The 19,401-nt window shown below is 38.7% G+C and overlaps 2 protein-coding genes and 1 long non-coding RNA gene across 3 annotated transcripts; 2 read left to right on the top strand and 1 right to left on the bottom strand.

Annotated features, from left to right (window-relative positions):
• The first annotated feature begins 8,128 nt into the window (after window positions 1-8,128).
• Window positions 8,129-9,649, top strand: sstr1a (somatostatin receptor 1a). Its single transcript, XM_023840309.2, has one exon. It carries the CDS (start codon window positions 8,429-8,431, stop codon window positions 9,530-9,532), a length of 1,104 nt encoding a protein of 367 aa, XP_023696077.1. The 5' UTR covers window positions 8,129-8,428; the 3' UTR covers window positions 9,533-9,649.
• Window positions 9,650-10,856: 1,207 nt separating this feature from the next.
• clec14a (C-type lectin domain containing 14A) lies at window positions 10,857-13,945 on the bottom strand. The gene is made up of 2 exons (XM_023840310.2): window positions 12,948-13,945; window positions 10,857-12,407 (listed from the first exon to the last, which is right to left on the bottom strand). The coding sequence occupies exon 1, from the start codon at window positions 13,829-13,831 to the stop codon at window positions 12,977-12,979; it is 855 nt and encodes a 284-aa protein (XP_023696078.1). The 5' UTR covers window positions 13,832-13,945; the 3' UTR covers window positions 10,857-12,407; window positions 12,948-12,976.
• Window positions 13,946-14,103: 158 nt separating this feature from the next.
• Window positions 14,104-18,702, top strand: LOC111858488 (uncharacterized). Its single transcript, XR_002841592.2, has 3 exons — window positions 14,104-15,144; window positions 15,276-15,566; window positions 16,079-18,702. It is a non-coding gene; the product is annotated as an uncharacterized lncRNA (long non-coding RNA).
• Window positions 18,703-19,401: the final 699 nt, after the last annotated feature.

The raw sequence follows: 19,401 nt of genomic DNA on the forward strand, positions 1-19,401 counted from the left end.
GAATCACAACACATAACAATATCGGTTACTTTAGACAAATCAGTCAGCTGAGCAACTTAAATAATACTATACCATCATCCCAGTGCTAAATAAAAATACTAATCACAAGAGTGTGCTATATGAACTTTTGGTATCCATGGAAATGCATGCCTTAATAGCCACTTCAAAATTTCCAGGAATTCTCACTAACAAATATGTAACTGTTGACTATTATGCAATTTGTGGTATTTTGTGCTTTATTTTCAGTTATCAGTCATGCATAGATATATGGCTCTTTTATTCTTCATACCTGCCTTGCTACTTTGCATGAAACTATTTTTATGGCATTATTAATCAGAAAGATATCTTCACTTACTCAAAGTAAGGTGACATCATGATAATTTTACAAGAAATATCTTTATGCAGAAAGGCACAGAAAACGGTGTTTACTGACTTTCGAGTTATCATTTGCCTCTTTGACCTTGCATTTGTAGTCCGTATGAAAGAGTGCTAGCTGATCTTTCATACAAACATGAAAGTATTTGATGAAATATTCAAAAATTTTTCTGAAATATACTTTCAAAATGTCATTATACAGGCAATCCCCAGTTTATGAACGAGATCCGTTCCCCAAGTCTGTCTTTAAATTTGTCTTTAAATTTGTAGGCATGTAACACTACTACTACTACTACTACTACTACTAATAATAATAATGATAAGAATAATAGAATAATAATGAACCTTCGAAGACATACTATGTTTTCATGAGTGTCACAAAGTGGTGTGTGCATTCCTTATTACAAGCCTTTGTATTTTACATGCATTTTTTTTCATATAGTAGGCTTTATGGAAGTTGTGCATAAGTCAGACATTCTTAACCCAGGGACTGTCTGTACTATGGTTTTCTTATGTAGTAATGAACCAGATAAACAGTTTATTTTTTCCTTTATTGAATCTACATGCTCGATTAATTTCTTGTCTAATTAACGATTTTAATTTCACTTTATTTCAAACCATCCCTTTAGTTAAAAATATTGAACTTCTGAAATATCTTGAGATCAAAGACTTCTGTCAAATAAGCCTTTCTCTTAATCATAGCACACGTAAGATTTCAGCATAGAAAATTCAAATTCAACCCAAAGGAAACCCATCATTTAGAAAATGGACTGTGACTGGGTGGATATGAGAACTGTAATATTACTGTAACAATGGCAGCTTTATCAAAAAATGAAATACAAAAGTATCCCTTTTGAAAGACCCTCACATCTTGCTGGGGCTGTGAGAAGCCAAGAATGTCTTTCAGATTTTCATAAATAATGAGCCCCAGGATATGAGTCTTGAGCCAGTAACTCCTTGTGTTCTCTCTTTTCTGATAGGGACCATGCCAATTGGAAATTTAAAAATACAAAATACAAAACACAATGGCAATGTGGCTAATTGTATTACTCTTTGACAGCACGGACGCTGGGAGCCTCGTGATTTAACCCAAACCCCAATGCCCTGCTTGCCCGTCACAGGAAGCACGGCCATCGTATTCGGAGTGAGTGGAGAGGCCAAGCTGTTCCCGATCCCTAACTGCCGCATTGCTGTCTGGGTGCAGGCGAGACCAGAAGGCAGCCAAGAGGCTCTCTTGCCTGGCAGATGGCGGCACTGGGTGACCAGCGTATTTCTGGGATAGGCTCCAAAGCGGGATAATGAACCCGGCTTATCAAAGGGAAGTGTTTTCGACTCTCACTCGGTGACGACATGGCATGGAGATTTCCATCCGTGGGTCAGTTCTGATCTACTTGCAGGGAGATCTGAAGCCAGACCCGAGAAGGATTGTGACTCCCCTCCTGGGAGAACAGTGAGGGCCTGAATTCTGGGTGCTGTTGCTTACAAGATCCACAGATACCACTCACATGTGTTACGGAGGCCCTCGAGTACCACATGCTCTCATTGATCCTTCACTGTAATTCTCTCAACTGTTGGTTTCTAAAAACAAGCACACTTTAAGGACTGGGAGGTGGAATGATGATAGATGAGCTTTCAAGTGTCTTCCTGCTCCTGATCTTTTAACCTTTAGCAAACGCTGCCATGTTTACACTGGGCCACATGAACAAGGCCAGGGATACCTACAGCTTCACTGGGGACACAGACCAGGTCGCTGTGCCCCAAAAAGTATTTCTGCAAAATACACTTCAACCTCTAAATAATTTTTTTCCATATATATCTTTTTAATAAAATGATGTAAAAAAATAAATTATATTCTGCACTGCAGTCCTTGAAATATGTTGCATGCAACCCTTCTGTCTAAAGCATCAAGCAAACAGACTTATTCTTTGATAGATTGTGCATTTAAAGATTTATTTAGATTCTGTGCTGGTTCTGTTTCTATGATAGTTCTCCCTTTCAGGTGTTCTACACATAGTGTTACTTGTGCTTATGCTGTTAAGTGGGCACTGGCTATGAGGCAAAAATGATGGTTCATAGCCTCGTTACATTTAATATGCACTCATGAAAGGAAATTACAGTAATGAGTATTGGCCTGTCTGTATATATCAAAGCCAGTTGCACAAAAGGTAGTCATTTTCAGTATTTCAAGTATCTGAGTAATTTTGAAGCTGGTTATTTTTGTTTCCTGGGGTCTGTATGTATTTTGTCTGCATTCATTAGCTCAGCATCAAAGAAATGATACAAAATACATCCAACGGTATGATTCTGCTCATTCAGTCTTTGCAGCTAAGATTCATTAATTGCGTTTCTGTCTTCTTGAGACACCTCAGCAGGCTCCCCTTCACTACAGCCGGCTCACTTTCTCCCTTTACGTCCTCAGCTCCCCTTTTCCAGAGCCGACTCGCTTTTTCCCAGCATATCCCAGCTCCCCTTTTCCAGAACTGACTCACTTTCTCCCAGCATATCCCAGCTCCCCTTTTCCAGAACCTACTCACTTTCTCCCAGTATATCCCAACTCCCCTTTTCCAGAACTTGATCACTTTTCCCCAGCATATCCCAGCTCCCCTTTTCCAGAACCGACTCACTTTCTCCCAGCATATCCCAACTCCCCTTTTCCAGAACTTGATCACTTTTCCCCAGCATATCCCAGCTCCCCTTTTCCAGAGCCGACTCGCTTTTCCCCAGCATATCCCAGCTCCCCTTTTCCAGAGCCGACTCGCTTTTTCCCAGCATATCCCAGCTCCCCTTTTCCAGAACTTGATCACTTTTCCCCAGCATATCCCAGCTCCCCTTTTCCAGAACCGACTCACTTTCTCCCAGTATATCCCAGCTCCCCTTTTCCAGAACTTGATCACTTTTCCCTAGCATATCCCAGCTCCCCTTTTCCAGAGCCGGCTCACTTTCTCCCAGTATATCCCAACTCCCCTTTTCCAGAACTTGATCACTGTTCCCCAGCATATCCCAGCTCCCCTTTTCCAGAACCGGCTCACTTTCTCCCAGTACATCCCAGCCCCACTTTTCCAGAGCCGGCTCACTTTCTCCTCACACATGCCGGCTCCCTTTTTCCTGTGCTGATTCACTTTCCCTGAGTCCTCTGACTTTTTTATGGCTCTCTGCCATGATCAGTTGAAGAGTTCTAAATTTATTCTCTTTTTGTCCACACAGGACACACAAACACAATATGTTCTCTTACGCTCGGCATGTTATTAGCAGTCTGCTTTAGTACAGCAGCAAACCAGCAGCTGAATCAATGGTGTCTACAATAAACGAAAAAGCAACAAAAAGCCTTTTTAGCAATTAAATCTGTCACTCGCCACAATCATTCATGTTGCGTTATATATATCTCATGCGTGAGTCATACACATTTGAGCTATTTTAAATGAATAAATGACCATTCATAAATTTAAAATAGTGGCCATTAGCTAATGGAAAAGACAGTTCTGATGTATGGGGAAAAAAAAATTGGGTTCACATATTTCAGCCTTCTGTTTGAAAAGATATTTTCCTTCTCTCTGTTTTCAGCAGGTCCTTATTTGCTTGCAATCCCACTGATTGAAACGCTTTTCTAGGATGCACAACTTGTAAGGTTGCATAAACCATTAATTATACACGACATGCACACCAAGACAGGAGTCCACAGGCACACCCACACACAAGAAAAGTTATATTAAAGGCATTTCAGACACAGATCCTTGAAAGAGTATGCAAGCTCCTCTCAGACACAGGAGAGGCTGGGTTCAAGCGATGAACATGCTGTGACATCTTCGTCATATTGAGTAGGACTTCTGTGAGATCATCTGATGTCCGGCTTGATTCTCTAGCACAACACATTGCAAGGCCCACAGGTAACCTACTGAAGAAACCTTCTGCTGAACATGGTGGAATAACTTTGGATTACTTTAAGAACCTGAGCTGAGGGCCCAGTCAGATTTGGTTCATCAATGCATCTTACCGTCATCTACAATTCATTTGTCTTCACTCTGCCTTTATAGCACAATCAGTAAATGTCTATAAAAATTCTAGTGTGTTAGAATCAATGAAGGATGTCTAAATCAAGACCGTAATTTATTCTTAAAATTGCCATTCAAGTGAAGTATGCCAAAAATGTGATATTCCAGAACAAGATACAATACAACTTATCATGGATTACCAAATCACTTTTTTTTTCTAATAACAAGTCCTACACAATCTATCAGATGCATCAAAAGCCTTAACCATTGGGTACTGCAGCTCCAATTGAATCCTAATGAGCCCTGAATGATTTCTTCAGCTCTGTTGTTTTAGCAGCCATGCTCTCAGTTTGAGAACACTCAGACAGATTAGGTCTCAGGTGTCTTCGGATCCTAGCAACTCCCCTACTATGTATCACACCTTAGAACCTTTCAGCAGCAGGACCATCTCCCATAGTTCAACCTGTCCCTCTGTAAGATAGTTATGTCATTCTTCTTCATTTGTTCAGATGTTATCATTGCATAGCATTAAGTTTAGAGAGACAGAAATACAGTTCTAAAATTTTAATGAACAGACATTAATGTTTAGGACATTGTCATGTTAAAAATCACTCTTTATGTTAACAGCTTTACCTGTCTAGCCTTCGTATGTTAACATGTGAAAAAAGGGGGGCAGGATCTCTGCATTTCTCTCCTACATCCACCTCACACAGTAATTTGCAGGGTGTTTTTTTGCTCCAGGGACGCCATGTTCTTCTCACTGCCTCAGAGTGTCCAAGTGCCACCAGGAACTCGTCCGGCAGATGGAGGTGTTTTAAAACCCTGTTGCACCAATGCTATTCGACATCTAATGAACAATTTGCCACAGCCTCTGTGTCACTAATCCGGCTTCCACCACACTCTCTGAGAAGATCTAATGGGAGAAGATCCCAGGTAAATTTATTACTGGCTTTTTTTATATGCCTAAATTTTGTATCCCTCATTTGGAAGGGTATATGTGTTATAAAGTTAAATCCAGGAAGACTTCCATAACCGGTATGTCTATACTGTATCAGGTCAGGACTGTCAACAGAACCACATGGCATGTAGCCTTGGCAGCAAGAACAGGTGAACATACTAGAACATACTGGATTTCCCTGGGATCAGAACAGGAGTGGAGCCAACTGGAGCCATCATTTTAACCATAAATTGCATAAATAACAAATGGCCTGCTGTTTTGGGCTTGAACAGGGATTCAGAATGTGGAGTAATTTTAGGTCTGGCTTCCAGCTAGGATTCTAAGGTTAAAAGCATAAAATAGAAAGATGCCAATTTACACAAAATTATAGGCATAAAAAATAAAATGGAATAAACATTCTTCCCAAATTAACCTCCTCTTCACACACACCTTTAAATGCATAAAATATTACTCTAAATGGAACATTCTCTGATAATCTGAACTGTTTCTGTTGAATGACAGATTTAATGGTTTAATGTCCTCTACAGTAAACATATTTAATTCTGTTCTCTACAAATAAACACATTTAATTCTGGCCTGGTTCTCCTGCTTTAATGGACATGCTGTGGCGAATTCTTGTTCTAATTATGTAACACTGTTACAACTGGCAAAGACCATGAGAGTTATGTCACACAAGAGACAGCAAACACATTTTCCCTCTGAATGTAACTGTGAAATGATGCAGGGTGGACATTCATGTGCGACTGGTCCAAGCCCCATTAGCTCTACCACTAGATGGCAGTACAAATATTAAAGTAAACTAAAGCATTTTTTGCATGAAATACTCAAATTGTCAGCAATTTAAAACCAGAATGTCTGTTCTTAATTTTAATTATTGTGCCCAATTTCTTGGGCACAATAATTTAAATTGCATCATCTGGGACTTCCACTGGGAGATTTGCCAAGCTTGTGATCTTCGCTGTGTCCAAACCATAAGGACCCCATCGTTTTTGTTTCGCAGATCAAAGCGAAATAGTTATATAATAGTTAAACAAGCCATTGCTTAAACAGAAAGTTAATGATCTGCACCTAGTATTGAACAAGTTTTTTTGTGAGATTGTGCAAATACAGTTATAAATTCCTTGCTGATTTAACATCACATGCATCATATGTGATCATAATTGTTTAATTATGTAAAACGTTAAGGTATATTGTTCATTTGATGCCTGCACTACAGTGCTTGGGTAGCTCAGTGGGCAGTACAGCAGCCTGCTACCTCCAGGGCTGAGGGTATGACTCCTGCCTCCGCTCTCGGTATATGCTGTTTGATGTTTTCCTGATTTTCTCTAGGGACTGTGGCTCCCTTCTGCATCTGAAAGCCATGCAATTAGGATAATCAGTGTCTCTAAATCACACATAGTGTATGTGCCTAGCGATAGACTGGCATCCCATCCAGGCTGCACCCCAACCCTGTACTCTGTTCTGCCTGGGATAGGTTCCAGGCCCCCAAACCCAGGCCAGGATATGCAGATGGAAGATGGATAGATGGATGGATGGATTATAGGCCTGTGTGCTTTTCATTAAGTTAGTCAGACATTTTTATCTTGTCTGAAAACCAGAACAAATCTTCAGACAAAATTGTTGTTTTTTGTATGTTTATTTTTTCCTTAAACCTGAAAATAATGTGTCAAAAATAAATATTTATATATTAAGAATAACAAGCTAATTTCAAAATTTACAATCTGAGCTTTCATTATAGACTGAACTTTGGAATAGTCTTTAGTATAGAAATATAAGACTCGTTAATACAGCCATAAGTGAACAAGCACAGAATGGGTATTTGAACATAATCAATACATCATTCGATCAATACATCAAAACAGCCATTTATTCTTCTTTTATTGGTTTTTACTTCATTGACAGTATTAAATATAACATTTCCTGTGGCTGAAAACATTTACATTCAAATGTAATTTATACATGGAAAAACATGTAAGTCTACCATCCTCATCATATGCATGCTAAGCAAATTGAATCAAAATAATAAATAAATACATGTACAGTAGCTACCAGACAAGAAAATAAAAGTTTTCATTTTCTAAAAATAAAAAGAGATCTTGGTTGACTGCCGCAGAATATTCACATATGTGCTTATAGCAGATAGGCCTGAAATAAAATTACTTGGAATGACACCCAGTGATCACTTAACAATTGATGTGTAAAACAATTTTCAGCAGGAAACAGATCATCACGTGCCAATTTAACCTCATGGGTTCAGATTTTGGGTATGGTCTATTGGTTTAGTTACTTTATTTTACTCACATGGGCAAATACACCAGTAAGGGTATTAGCCTAAGGTGAATGACAGGATACTAAAATAAAGCATATAATCTGTAAGATAATGACAAGAAATCTCTCCCGTGCCAAGCAACAACAGCTGCAACCTTCTATTGGATATTTTTGGTTTATTTCCTAAAGTGTGATGTAAACAGGCAATGTGAAAATAAAAAGTCAATCAGCTGCTTCAGAATGTACTGCTGGTTTGTGCATTAAAAACTGATTTAACAAATGAAATGATTTGACAATATGAAAATTAAAAGCATTTGCACTGACTAATGATTTTTTTCTTTGCACTTTGTATTGAACCAAGTCGGTAATATTCTTGTACATGCATAGGACACCATGCGATATGATGCATGTGCCAAGGATTTGCAGAAGCAATATTTGAACTGGTACGCACATAGTGCAAAGCCAATGAGAAATAATGACTTAAACGGTTGGGTGAGTGCCGCTGACGAAAAACAGGAAAATGGATTGGTGACGTGTATCAAAAGATCTATTTCAGTTAGCAGTCCTACTGTCGATTACAAAACAGACAACGTCATTTTGCAGCATCTTACGTTTATACCGGCAAATAATAGTCAGGGAGCCTTACCGGTGGTCACTATCCATGGTGCTGAAACGCCTTGTGCGCTGCCCAAGGGGAGAAGCGGGGGTACGCATACTCCGGACAGTTCTTCTGCTGCTGCAAATGAGTTCAGGTGCAAGTGCAATTGCAAACAGTATAATTATGCGCAAGAACGATTCTCTTTGCAGTTACTTTTAACAGCGGACGGTGGCGAGGAAAATGCTGCCGAATAACTCCTACAAGCAGCTGAGTTTGGAGGACAGCCTTTACTTTATGAATTCGTCTGGGAACGACACACAGGGCGAATCTCAAGGCAGCGCAATCCTCATCTCCTTTATTTACTCGGTCGTGTGCTTGGTGGGGCTGTGTGGGAACTCTATGGTAATCTATGTGATCTTCAGGTATGCGAAAATGAAGACGGCGACCAACATTTACATTTTAAATCTGGCGATCGCGGACGAGTTATTGATGCTGAGTGTGCCTTTTTTGGTGACTTCGTCTCTGCTCCACCACTGGCCGTTTGGCTCGCTTTTGTGTCGACTTGTCCTAAGTGTTGATGCTATTAATATGTTTACCAGTATATATTGCCTTACAGTGTTGAGCATAGACCGTTACATTGCTGTGGTGCACCCCATCAAAGCTGCCAGATACCGAAGACCTACCATAGCCAAGATAGTCAACATGGGGGTTTGGATGTTCTCTATTGTAGTAATTTTGCCCATTATAATATTTTCCACGACAGCGCCAAATTCGGATGGCTCAGTTGCCTGCAACATGCAGATGCCGAAGCCGGTGCGACAGTGGATGGCTGTATTTGTGATCTATGCCTTTTTAATGGGCTTTCTGTTCCCAGTCATTGCCATATGCCTGTGCTATATTCTCATCATTTTTAAGATGAGAGTGGTCGCCTTGAAGGCGGGCTGGCAACAGCGCAAAAAGTCCGAGCGCAAGATAACTCTGATGGTGATGATGGTGGTGACAGTATTCGTGATCTGCTGGATGCCCTTCCACATCGTCCAGCTTGTGAACGTCTTCGTGGGGCGACACAACGCGACAGTCAGCCAGCTCGCTGTTATTTTAGGCTACGCCAACAGTTGCGCTAATCCAATACTCTATGGATTCCTGTCGGACAATTTCAAGCGCTCTTTCCAAAGGATCTTGTGCCTCCGATGGATGGACAACGCCACGGAAGAGCCCATTGATTACTATGCCACAGCCCTAAAAAGTCGCGGCTACAGTGTGGATGAATTTCAGCCCGATAATATGGAGTCGGATAGCGCTTACAGGAACGGCACCTGCACATCGAGAACCACTACATTATAGCCAAACCAGTTAATTAATGTGATCATTATGTGTTTTAATGTCCTTATTGCATTATTCCATATGGGTAACGCCGTTTCTGTCTTTTTTTATTGACGTAATTAAATTGTGTAATTAAAATAGCGCGTAAATGTTTTCTTTCTATTAGTAATGAACTTGCTTTCATACCTTGTTCTCAAACTAGTAGCGAAGGAAGAAATATATGTGTCTAATTCTGTGTGAGCAGGTATTTATTATAAAACTAACAATGTTTTGGCATTGAAATAGTTTGCCGATTTCCGAAAACATGGAAACATCGTACCTTTATACATTATATTTTGGGAACCGCGACTGAACATAATTTGCAATTAAACTTAAATATAAAATGACTAAAACGCTAAAAGCTTGACGTGGTTTAACATCTGAAAACCACAAGGAAAACAAAAGCTCTCATTATTTATTGGTCATAAATACTGTGTATTGTTAAAGGCATGTTACTATAATCGAAACACAACAGTAGGCTATAAAACTGGGTAATGGATGCAGAGAGCCTGCAGCACACGCAGGAAACACCACAAGGAGGAGACAAGGCGTACATTGCAACTTGCATTTTTATCTGCTAAAAAAAGAACATACTGTAAGACCGTCTCAGCATATTTCTTCAATCTTTCCACTTGTGGTATATCTAGAAAAAGAAAAAAAATCAATAAATGTAATCCTTTTTTTTTTGTAATTGATAGTACATATTATAAATGTTACTGAACATACATACGCACAGATGTACTGGGGAATTAGTGAAAACCTGTTGTAGGCAATAAAAAGGCTATTTTACAGATAATTAATCATAGCAATGGTGTGAAACATTCAGTTAGCCTAAAACCAAAGTCTACAGCACTTGAATGTTGGAAAATACTTTAGTAACTTAGAAGCGAGTAAGAGGAAAACTAAAAGAAGGACGGACATTCTCGATGTTGAAAGGAAGGTGCATTACAAAGGAAGTCATCTGAGAGACAATTCATCTGAGAAAACAATACTTCCCCAGGTCGCTATTTTAGAAAATGAGGCCTAAGCTGATTCCTTATACTCGGTTACTATGGAGAAGAGAAAGCTTACAGCGAATGTTATGCTTTTCTCTTTGGATTACTATTGCATGCTTATGAACAGTAAACTGAGAGAGAAATTTCGGTTTCCTAAATCGTTGCTGTTTTGGTACAATTTTTTGACATCAAGTGTTTTAGAACATATCAGAAACGTTTTGGAAAAGATGATGATTTGAGCAATACCTAGATAAAATACTAATTTAAGTATAAAAAGATAAAAGGCAATTCAGAAAAAGGAAGTGGACATCTGACTTCATATCACTTTTAATGACAGGAAATAGTTAGTCTGGCTCCACTGCTCCGCGCTAAAGGCACCCATGTTTTCACAACATGCACACAGCACTTTTGAGTGTCACTGAACAAAGTATTTCAAGTCCAACCTTTGGCTGAAAGAATTTGTTCTGTTGATATTTGTTTCACATATATTTTTTAGAGTTGAAACATTAATTATTTTAATGCAACCAGGACTGTATTATCAACATATAGCCTACCGATTTTTTACATGCCAAGGTCACTTTCGATCACACGTAATCGGGTACATTATTAAAAACTATTATTGCTTGCAATTTAGTTATGCTCCTTAGGTAAGATTCATTGTGGTTACAAATGCAACTCAAAAGCCAATGTTATTTACCATCCCAGTGAGTTTATAGGTTAATCGCTTTTGCAATGTACTGAGAATGTTTTATTAAGAAACTGCAAATGGTAATTTTGAACTTTTCTTGGAAACAATGTTTAGATCAGTAACAAGGCCTGCAGCTCACACAAATTTATCAGAATTTGGTTCAACCAGATTTAACACATGTAAACATCGACATATGGAAAAGTTAAAAGAAATAACAAATTTATGTCATAATAAATTAATAAAATTATCATTTTTGACCAAATCTATGTCCGTGCCTTTGATGTATTGAGTTTATGGAATTTCTTATACATAACCTGAGATTACAATACATTTTTATTTTACAATTCTCTTGGACTTGTTGGTTTTTAAGTTAGGACATCACTGGCTGGCACAATACGTAGTCATTCTGTTCCAGGTAAAATTCAATAAATAGAAATTTACTGAAAGGAAGATGAGCCTGATCAGTACTGGAAAAATGTACAAATGGCCAGAGATTCTTAAAACATGAAGTATTTTGTGAAACACCTTTTTGACAAGCAGTAACGCCAGTTGTTTGAATGGCATGAGTTTTCTATAGACTCATTGAGCTAGATGCATAGTACCAGTCAAAAATTTGAGTTTTTCTGCAAATAGAAAAGTTAAAAAGCACATTAAGATATAAAAACATAAGAAATACTAAAGCAGTAGTCATAGAAATTTAAAATTTTTTCAAAGTCTTTGATTCTTCAAAAAAAAAACACCATTTGCCTGGTCAAGAGCTTCACAAACATGAAGCATTTGGTTAACAAATTTCATCATGGGATCTCCTGATGCGTTTCCCCCGCTCAGCTTCAGTGGTTCCCAGAGTCTCAGGCTGCCTGTAGGTTGCTTTGCTGTGATTCTTCAGGCCAGCTCAGCCCATACACGTTTTTGGGAATGAGGTCTGGGGCCAGGCCAGGTCATCAGTTTGAATTGTCCTTCAGTTTCCATCTTCCCCTGTTCTTGAACAATTGTGTGTGTTTGGGTCATTATCTTGCAGAAAAATGAAGAATTGCCCAATCAGCAGTCACCTTGGCGGGGCATGTCTTTGAAATATGTCAGGATAACCATGCTGTTTGGGATTGCCATGGCGATGATAAAGATTATGAAGCAGCTGCAAACATGTATCTGCCTCCTCCCCTCTTGACAGTGGGACCTATATTTGCAGAAATGAAGCACTCATCAGCTCTGTAACTTACAAATACCAATATCCTTCCTACTATCCTTCTTCCAACCACTTATATTACTCTGGGTTCCAGGGAGGCTCGGAACAATTCCATGCAAAGAAGCCACAAGGTGGGAACACTCCCTGGATGGTACAGTATGCCAGTCCATCCACACATATGTGCATAATCATGCATTACGGGCTGCTCCAGTTAGGCTATGTGTCTTTGCATTGTGGGAGAAATCCAGAGTATGTGGAAGAATCTGACGCAACATGAGAAGAACAATCAAACTCCTCACACACAGGTTGGGATGCAAACAACCAACCATGGAGGTGTGAGGCACCAGTGATGCCCACAGAATCACTAGGTCATCTTCTCACAAAGACACTGATTCTGATTCATTTGTACATAAGATCTATTAATAGACAAATATTATAATATTGTACAGTCATTGGGTTTAACAATAATCACTGTAACTAATCATTTGCTACAATTTTAATGAAAAGAAATGCAAAACAAAAATCATTTACCCACGAACAAGCTTCTCTGTTCTGTTTTTTCAGTTCCTTAAGCTGTCTTTTTCGTTCAGCTGCTCCTCAGAATCTCTGTCTTTTAGATCGACTGTCTCTTTGGACTTTTTTCCCTTGCATCTCCTCGTCCTCCTGATGAGGCAGCATTTGACAATGACCAAGATGACAATCACCAAAAGCACCAGTACTGACAGTGCTATCAACACAGGCATGAAAACACTAAATTTGCTGTGCTGAATCTCACTGGATTCAATGGCTGTGACCATTCTCAGAGTAGAGGTGGATGGAGCATTATTTGTCACTGGAGGCTGCACAGACAGAATAAAATCAGAGGATTCTGTGTGGTTAGTACTGAGAAACAAACCAGTCCCTTTTCTATTTAAGGTTCCATTTTTGTCAGGCTTTGTACTTTTTTCTTCTGAGACCTTCTTACAAATAAACTTTTGTTTCGCATTACATTTTTTCTCCTCAAACCCCCAGTCAGTAATGATGCTTCCACTGTACTCCACAGACAGTGATCCACACAATATGTTTAAGCAGGTTTCTCTAGGGTGGTACCTCCATTTTTTAACATCAGACAGGGAACTGTTGTTTACCGTCCACACAAATCCAAACAAAGGCTGTCCTTTTTCAAAACATTGCTCTTTGAATTTCTTCAGACCAATCCAGAAACTGAAATTCCCCTTTGAATGCAGTGCGTGAGACACAGCTGGAAGAATGCCGCTGTTAACTTCTTCCATGCTACTCATGTCTGTCAGAAACCCGGAGTCTTGACACATTGTAATAGCATCGTTGAAATTGGCTTTTTCATTGTGAACAAAGTATTTTACAGCATGCTGGCAGTGAACCCTGATGAAAAACATTAAGAAAATCCAGTGCTCCATTTTCCCTTCCTAGTGAGTTTCACTGCACTCACACGGCTATCTGGCCTGCTGCAAGCTTCTTCCAGATCACACTGGCTGCCAAAGCAATTTTTTGCTTCCTCCACTAATTCTGGGAGGTGCTTTCATGGCAGTGAACACGGGAAGTGTGGTTTGATTAGATAAAACTGTCCACTTCCACAAAATGGGGGGAAGTAGGGTGACATTATAAAAATGAAATAATTTATTAGGAGGCAAATATTACACAATGGGCATTTAAAGACACAGTCACTCTAGAGGGATAAAGCTGCAGCAAACAGTTAGTAAAACAGTGTAAGTACTGCACTTTTGCTATGTGGGGTGAGGGGAACCAGTGTCAGCTTCCAATCCTATTCCTCCATTGGGGGATCAAAATGTATAGAAAGAAATAATAATGCATTATGACTTCAAAGCCACAGTTTTCTAAGATAAATTATTGTTTTTTTGTTGTTGTTCTTATTATTATTATTATTATTATTATTATTATTATTATTTAATTATTTCATTATAGAAAATGTTACGGAGAGTTTATTGAAGCTGTGCCATTATTCATATTTCATTGTGTGCTGTGTGTTTTCATTCGAGGGCTTCCTTCATTAAAAGAAAAGTAAAGCTCAGTAAAAATGCAAACTGAATTAAATATAAAACTATACTGAAATATAAAACCAAAAAGGAACCAAAATTGAAAAATAGTGTTAAAATTAAAAGTTATGAAAAACAGGAACTAAAATTAACTTGGACCAAAAGAGTTTCATGTGTAAGTTGCCGTAGGTTGGGGATCCACACTGACATAGAGCAGCATATTACAGCTCACTTAGGTCCTTGGCTTCTGTGTGTCCATTTCAGGATATGGTGAAACAAACACTGAATTGGTGAATTGTGAAAGCAAAGAGCCTCCACCCAAGATTATTTGTCAATATATTATATGCTGGGCTGGCCCCATTTGCACAACACTTATTTAAAATAATTTATGAGATCCTCCAGGGAGTCATGGGGAGTTCAATGCCCACTGTGAGTGCTACTACTCTGGGTCTGTGCCAATATCTGAGTTTAGGGCAGATGCTTCCTGGGGAAGATATGAGAGAATGGCAGGAAGAACAACCAAAGCTGAAAACACTTTCCAAAGCAACCTCTTGGCCTGGGAGTCCAGGAAATAGCAATCAGAGGAACAGGAAGCATAACCATGGAGACAGAGAGAGCTTGGGAAAGAGGGAGAGCTAGAAGAGGATCATGGGATTGCTGCACCTGCACGCAATTTCATTGGCTGCTTGGTTGGACACAAGCTCAGAGGAGCCAAGGTTGGCCTGCAAAACTCACATTTAACTACAATAAAAGTTGTTTCTGTTGTTTTATTTGTAGACATTGGATGTTAAAGGTAGACAAATGATAGCTTTACTAAATTACTTTGGACATGCCTTCTAACTATGAGGGGGAAGAGTGTCATGACGACATGGGAGAAGCTGGTGACTGCGATGTTCTGCCACTTTTGGGCCCCGGAAGAGCTGCATAGCAACCAGGGCTACAACTTCAAGGAGGCCATGACGTACAGTAGGCAGTCTGTCACTACCTGAACAGGATGAAGAAATGCCCCCCCCCCCCCAACAGCCCTAACAAAATGGATTGATAGTGCATCTCATCCAAAGTTTGGTGATGAAGTTGGTGGTGAGTTCTGTCCCAAGCAAGGCAGTAAGAGGGATCCTGTGAGGTTCTGTGGCAGTTGGTGAGTGCTCATACAGTATGTTAGTGGTTACTGAAATGTGGCACCCCCTTGTGTTTCCTGCAAAGAGTGCCTCACCTTGATGGGGTTTAGCTCAAATGCCATGCCGAGAAGGACTTTAATTGATTTTGTGATATTTTGAAAAATTGTTTCGTGTTGTTGGTACACTAAAAATGCATTATCAATTATATATTCAATGTATATATTTAATTTATGATTTTTTAATGAATTTATTAGCCACACAAATCAAAGGAAGGCTGTATACACACATCCACACACACATTACACATAAAAACATAAAAATCTTCATGCCAAAATTAGATGCATTTTAAGCATAACATAGATACAAAACAGGTCTTCTTCTTTGGGTATGTAAGCACATACAAACAAAAGGAAAACTGGTGTTTGTTGTTTCCAAGGCAACAAAGAAATCACATGCCCTGACTGTCTATGAGTTCACCCCCTCTACACCAAGCAGACTGATCTAACGGCACATTCTGACTTCTCTCTTCCAGCTCATAAGTTCTTCCAGACTCACCTCTCTGGCAGATGCTACAGATGTCTGACCTCCAAAGCCACATGTCATCTGTGCTGCAGTTAGAGACCTTAACTCTTGATACTACTTACTTTCCTACAAACATTGCTGCACAATGCACACAGTCTATATTGCACCTTCTTTATTTGTGCATGATGAATGTGCCTTCCTATTTAATTGCATTCTACAGAGTATTTAACATATCCGTCTATCAAGAGTTTGCTTAAATTTAATTGAATGGTGTATTTTTTTACTGCAGCCACCTTTGTGGTTTAAGTTTGGAGCCGCTGGTGTCGTGTACTTTGCATTGTCATTGCACATAGCTGACTGATTTACTGCATCCAAATAGCAGCACTCTGGATGCGTGACAATGACGAATCTTAAATATCAAATATCGAATACGTGAAACTTGTACATTCTCTTCCGTGGGTTGCAGTCTGAATATCTGTGATTAATGAAGTGGCAATATCACTTTACTTAGATTAAAGTAAAATGAATGCTATTTTTAATAATTTTTTTTCTGATAGCTTAAGAAGTTCACTTTTTGGATCATTCTCTCTTATTTTTCAAAATTAAAAAAAAAACATCTTTATTTGAAGGAGAAAAAAAATATATGTATGTTTGACTTATAGCTAAATATATAGTAGGCTTATCATTGGCTGGTTGTTCCCATAAATTCAAACAAAAGAGACAGTATCAGTTTCCTGCTTCACTCAACACAATTCCAGCATGTATTTTAATCTCTTATTGCTTTAATGTTCGAGCCTCCTTTTAGAGTGACCCTCCACAGCAAATGCGATTTATTCAGCATGCAGCAGCTTTGTATGCAGGAATTATCTATTTCCAAACCCAGCTGGTAAACCATGTCTTGTGTAGGAGTCTGCAGTGAGTCAAACACATGACATATAACCTGGCAAAGGCTCATTTAATGCATCACCATCCGTGGAAAACTCTGGATTCCTTTAGTAATGGCGGCTACTCCTGTTAAATTATTGCTCATCACTAACAGATTTCCAACAGTCTTCTGTCAGCTTCCAGTTTTTGTAACACGTTCCGTTTTACTTAATTTCCCTCTATCGTGCTTTTGTGTATATAAGCATTACATCACTACCTCTCAGGAGCTGGAGCTCAAATGTTGTATGCAGTGAGAAAAATAACTTTATAAGTATCACTGTCTTTATTTTGCAACTGCTTTGAAACTGTGAAGGCAGCCAAACCAATCAACCCAGGATCACTAGATGGATTTTGCATTTACCTGAAAAGCACAATTGTCATTGTATGTCGCCTAAGATTATCTATACCTTTGCTTTTGTGCCACTTACCTTTATATTGACCATCTACCATTTCATATTGCATAAAAAACCTCCACTAGAGTTTCAATTCGGGGCGCTGTAGAAGTGAAGCCCTGGCTGGCATCCCTTATTGATAAGTGGCAGATTGAGACTGCAGAAATCATTAATTGCGTTTCAAATTAATTTTAAATGCGACAGCTGTCAGGACAGAATTACTGGTACATGAAAGTACAGTACTCTTGTTTTTGCACTTTATAGATGCAATTTGTCTCTAAAGGTACTTAATTTCATTTTTGATCCTTACTGATATTAACACAAAAACTGTTTATGTTTTATCCATTGTTCCACCTTGCATTAATAATACTTTCAGAGGGCAGACTACAGTCCAACACAGCTGTATCAAAATGTCAGACTAAGAATTTTTTTTTTCTAACTACAGGACTTTAAAAGTATTAAACCAGCTATAGAATCTTTGTTTGTGCCTAGAATACTTTTTAAAACCGTACATTTCCTGAAACAAATCACAAATCAGTTTATCTGTTACAAAGCCATTTAATTACATATATCCATCCATCTTCTAACCTTTCATTTTAAATGAACTGGCATCATTGAGGAACTACATCATAAAATGTCATTTGCAATATTGTTTCTAGATTTCATGACCAATGGCCTTTTTGCAAGAGCATTTTAGATAGGTGGTCCTATGCAGTTACCAGAAATGTATTTCATTGGAAATATGATATTGATGGCTTGAATTTAGTGTCTTTATTAAACCTATTTGTGCAGATAGACTTTACAAGCTCAAAGGCTTTTAATGCCACTGACATTAATACATATATTCAATGCGGCAATTAGTTTTTAAGCACAGCTTCATGCCAGCATGCATTTTAGGGGTCCACTCGTTGCAGCACTGTGCACATTTTTCCACTGTAATGCCATGGGATCATAACTAACAGAGATGTTACATTAATCTGCATAGTAAAATGATCAGTTTTCTGTGTATTTTTACAGTTCCATATGTAGGATGTGTAGTGTTTTCAGCTTGTATTTAAAGTGGTTGTTGGGGAGGATTAAAAAAAAGAACTGAGAAGTGAATGGGCTTGTTGTGGTGCAGTGCTCATTTCACACACCGAAAGAGTTTTGTATCTACAAAAGCTTTTCAGAAGAGTCTAAGAAATGAGTCTCATCCATTACAGGGAACCTATGGCTGGAAGCAGAGGGCAGGGGAACACCCTGAACAGGATGACCGTTCTCACACACTCATAATGGATCATTACTTGCCTCTCTGGATGTTTTACTCTCTCACATAGCATTGGAGGAACATGCCAACTGTGCACATGCAGAGCAGAGGCTGGATTTGAATCTCAAATGAGGCAAAACTACTGGCTACTGCACCACATTCTAAATAGCTCTACCATTAATTTAATGTTTTACTGTTCAATTTGTCCCCACAAACAAATGGAAACTAATTTTATGTGATATTCAGAAAAAGTGGGGTACGCTATAGTCTCTTTATATAAACAGCACAGACACTAGAAAATGTTAAATATTCTGAAAGCATAGTATAATTTTTAAAATTAGTTTTCATTCTAATAATCAAGAGCTTGGTATCAGATAATGCGGCAGTTAATCATTATGAGGGCGGAAATGGTATTTATTATGATAATGGAAAGAGTGATGATGCTAATTAAAATCACGAGTATAGTGATGAACGTTAGCAAGGACGGAGATGAAAGCATAGATGACATTGATTATAATGATGATAATTACCTTTGGTTCTCCATTGATGGTGTTCTGGAGGCAGAATAAAAAGGTTAACAAAGTATCAATCAATAAAGACTGAAAATTGACCCAACAGCTACTGTACATTTTTTCTGCTCAGTGTCGCCTAGCTGTCATTCATTTCCAATGGCTGTTCATGCAGTGTCTCATTATATGTCAACAATGGCTGAATCCCTAGTCTATGCAGGAAATATTAAAAAAGACAAAAAGAGGAAGAGGAAAATATATC

Source organism: Paramormyrops kingsleyae, chromosome 14 (assembly GCF_048594095.1).
Source record: "Paramormyrops kingsleyae isolate MSU_618 chromosome 14, PKINGS_0.4, whole genome shotgun sequence".
Classification (NCBI taxonomy): domain Eukaryota; kingdom Metazoa; phylum Chordata; class Actinopteri; order Osteoglossiformes; family Mormyridae; genus Paramormyrops; species Paramormyrops kingsleyae.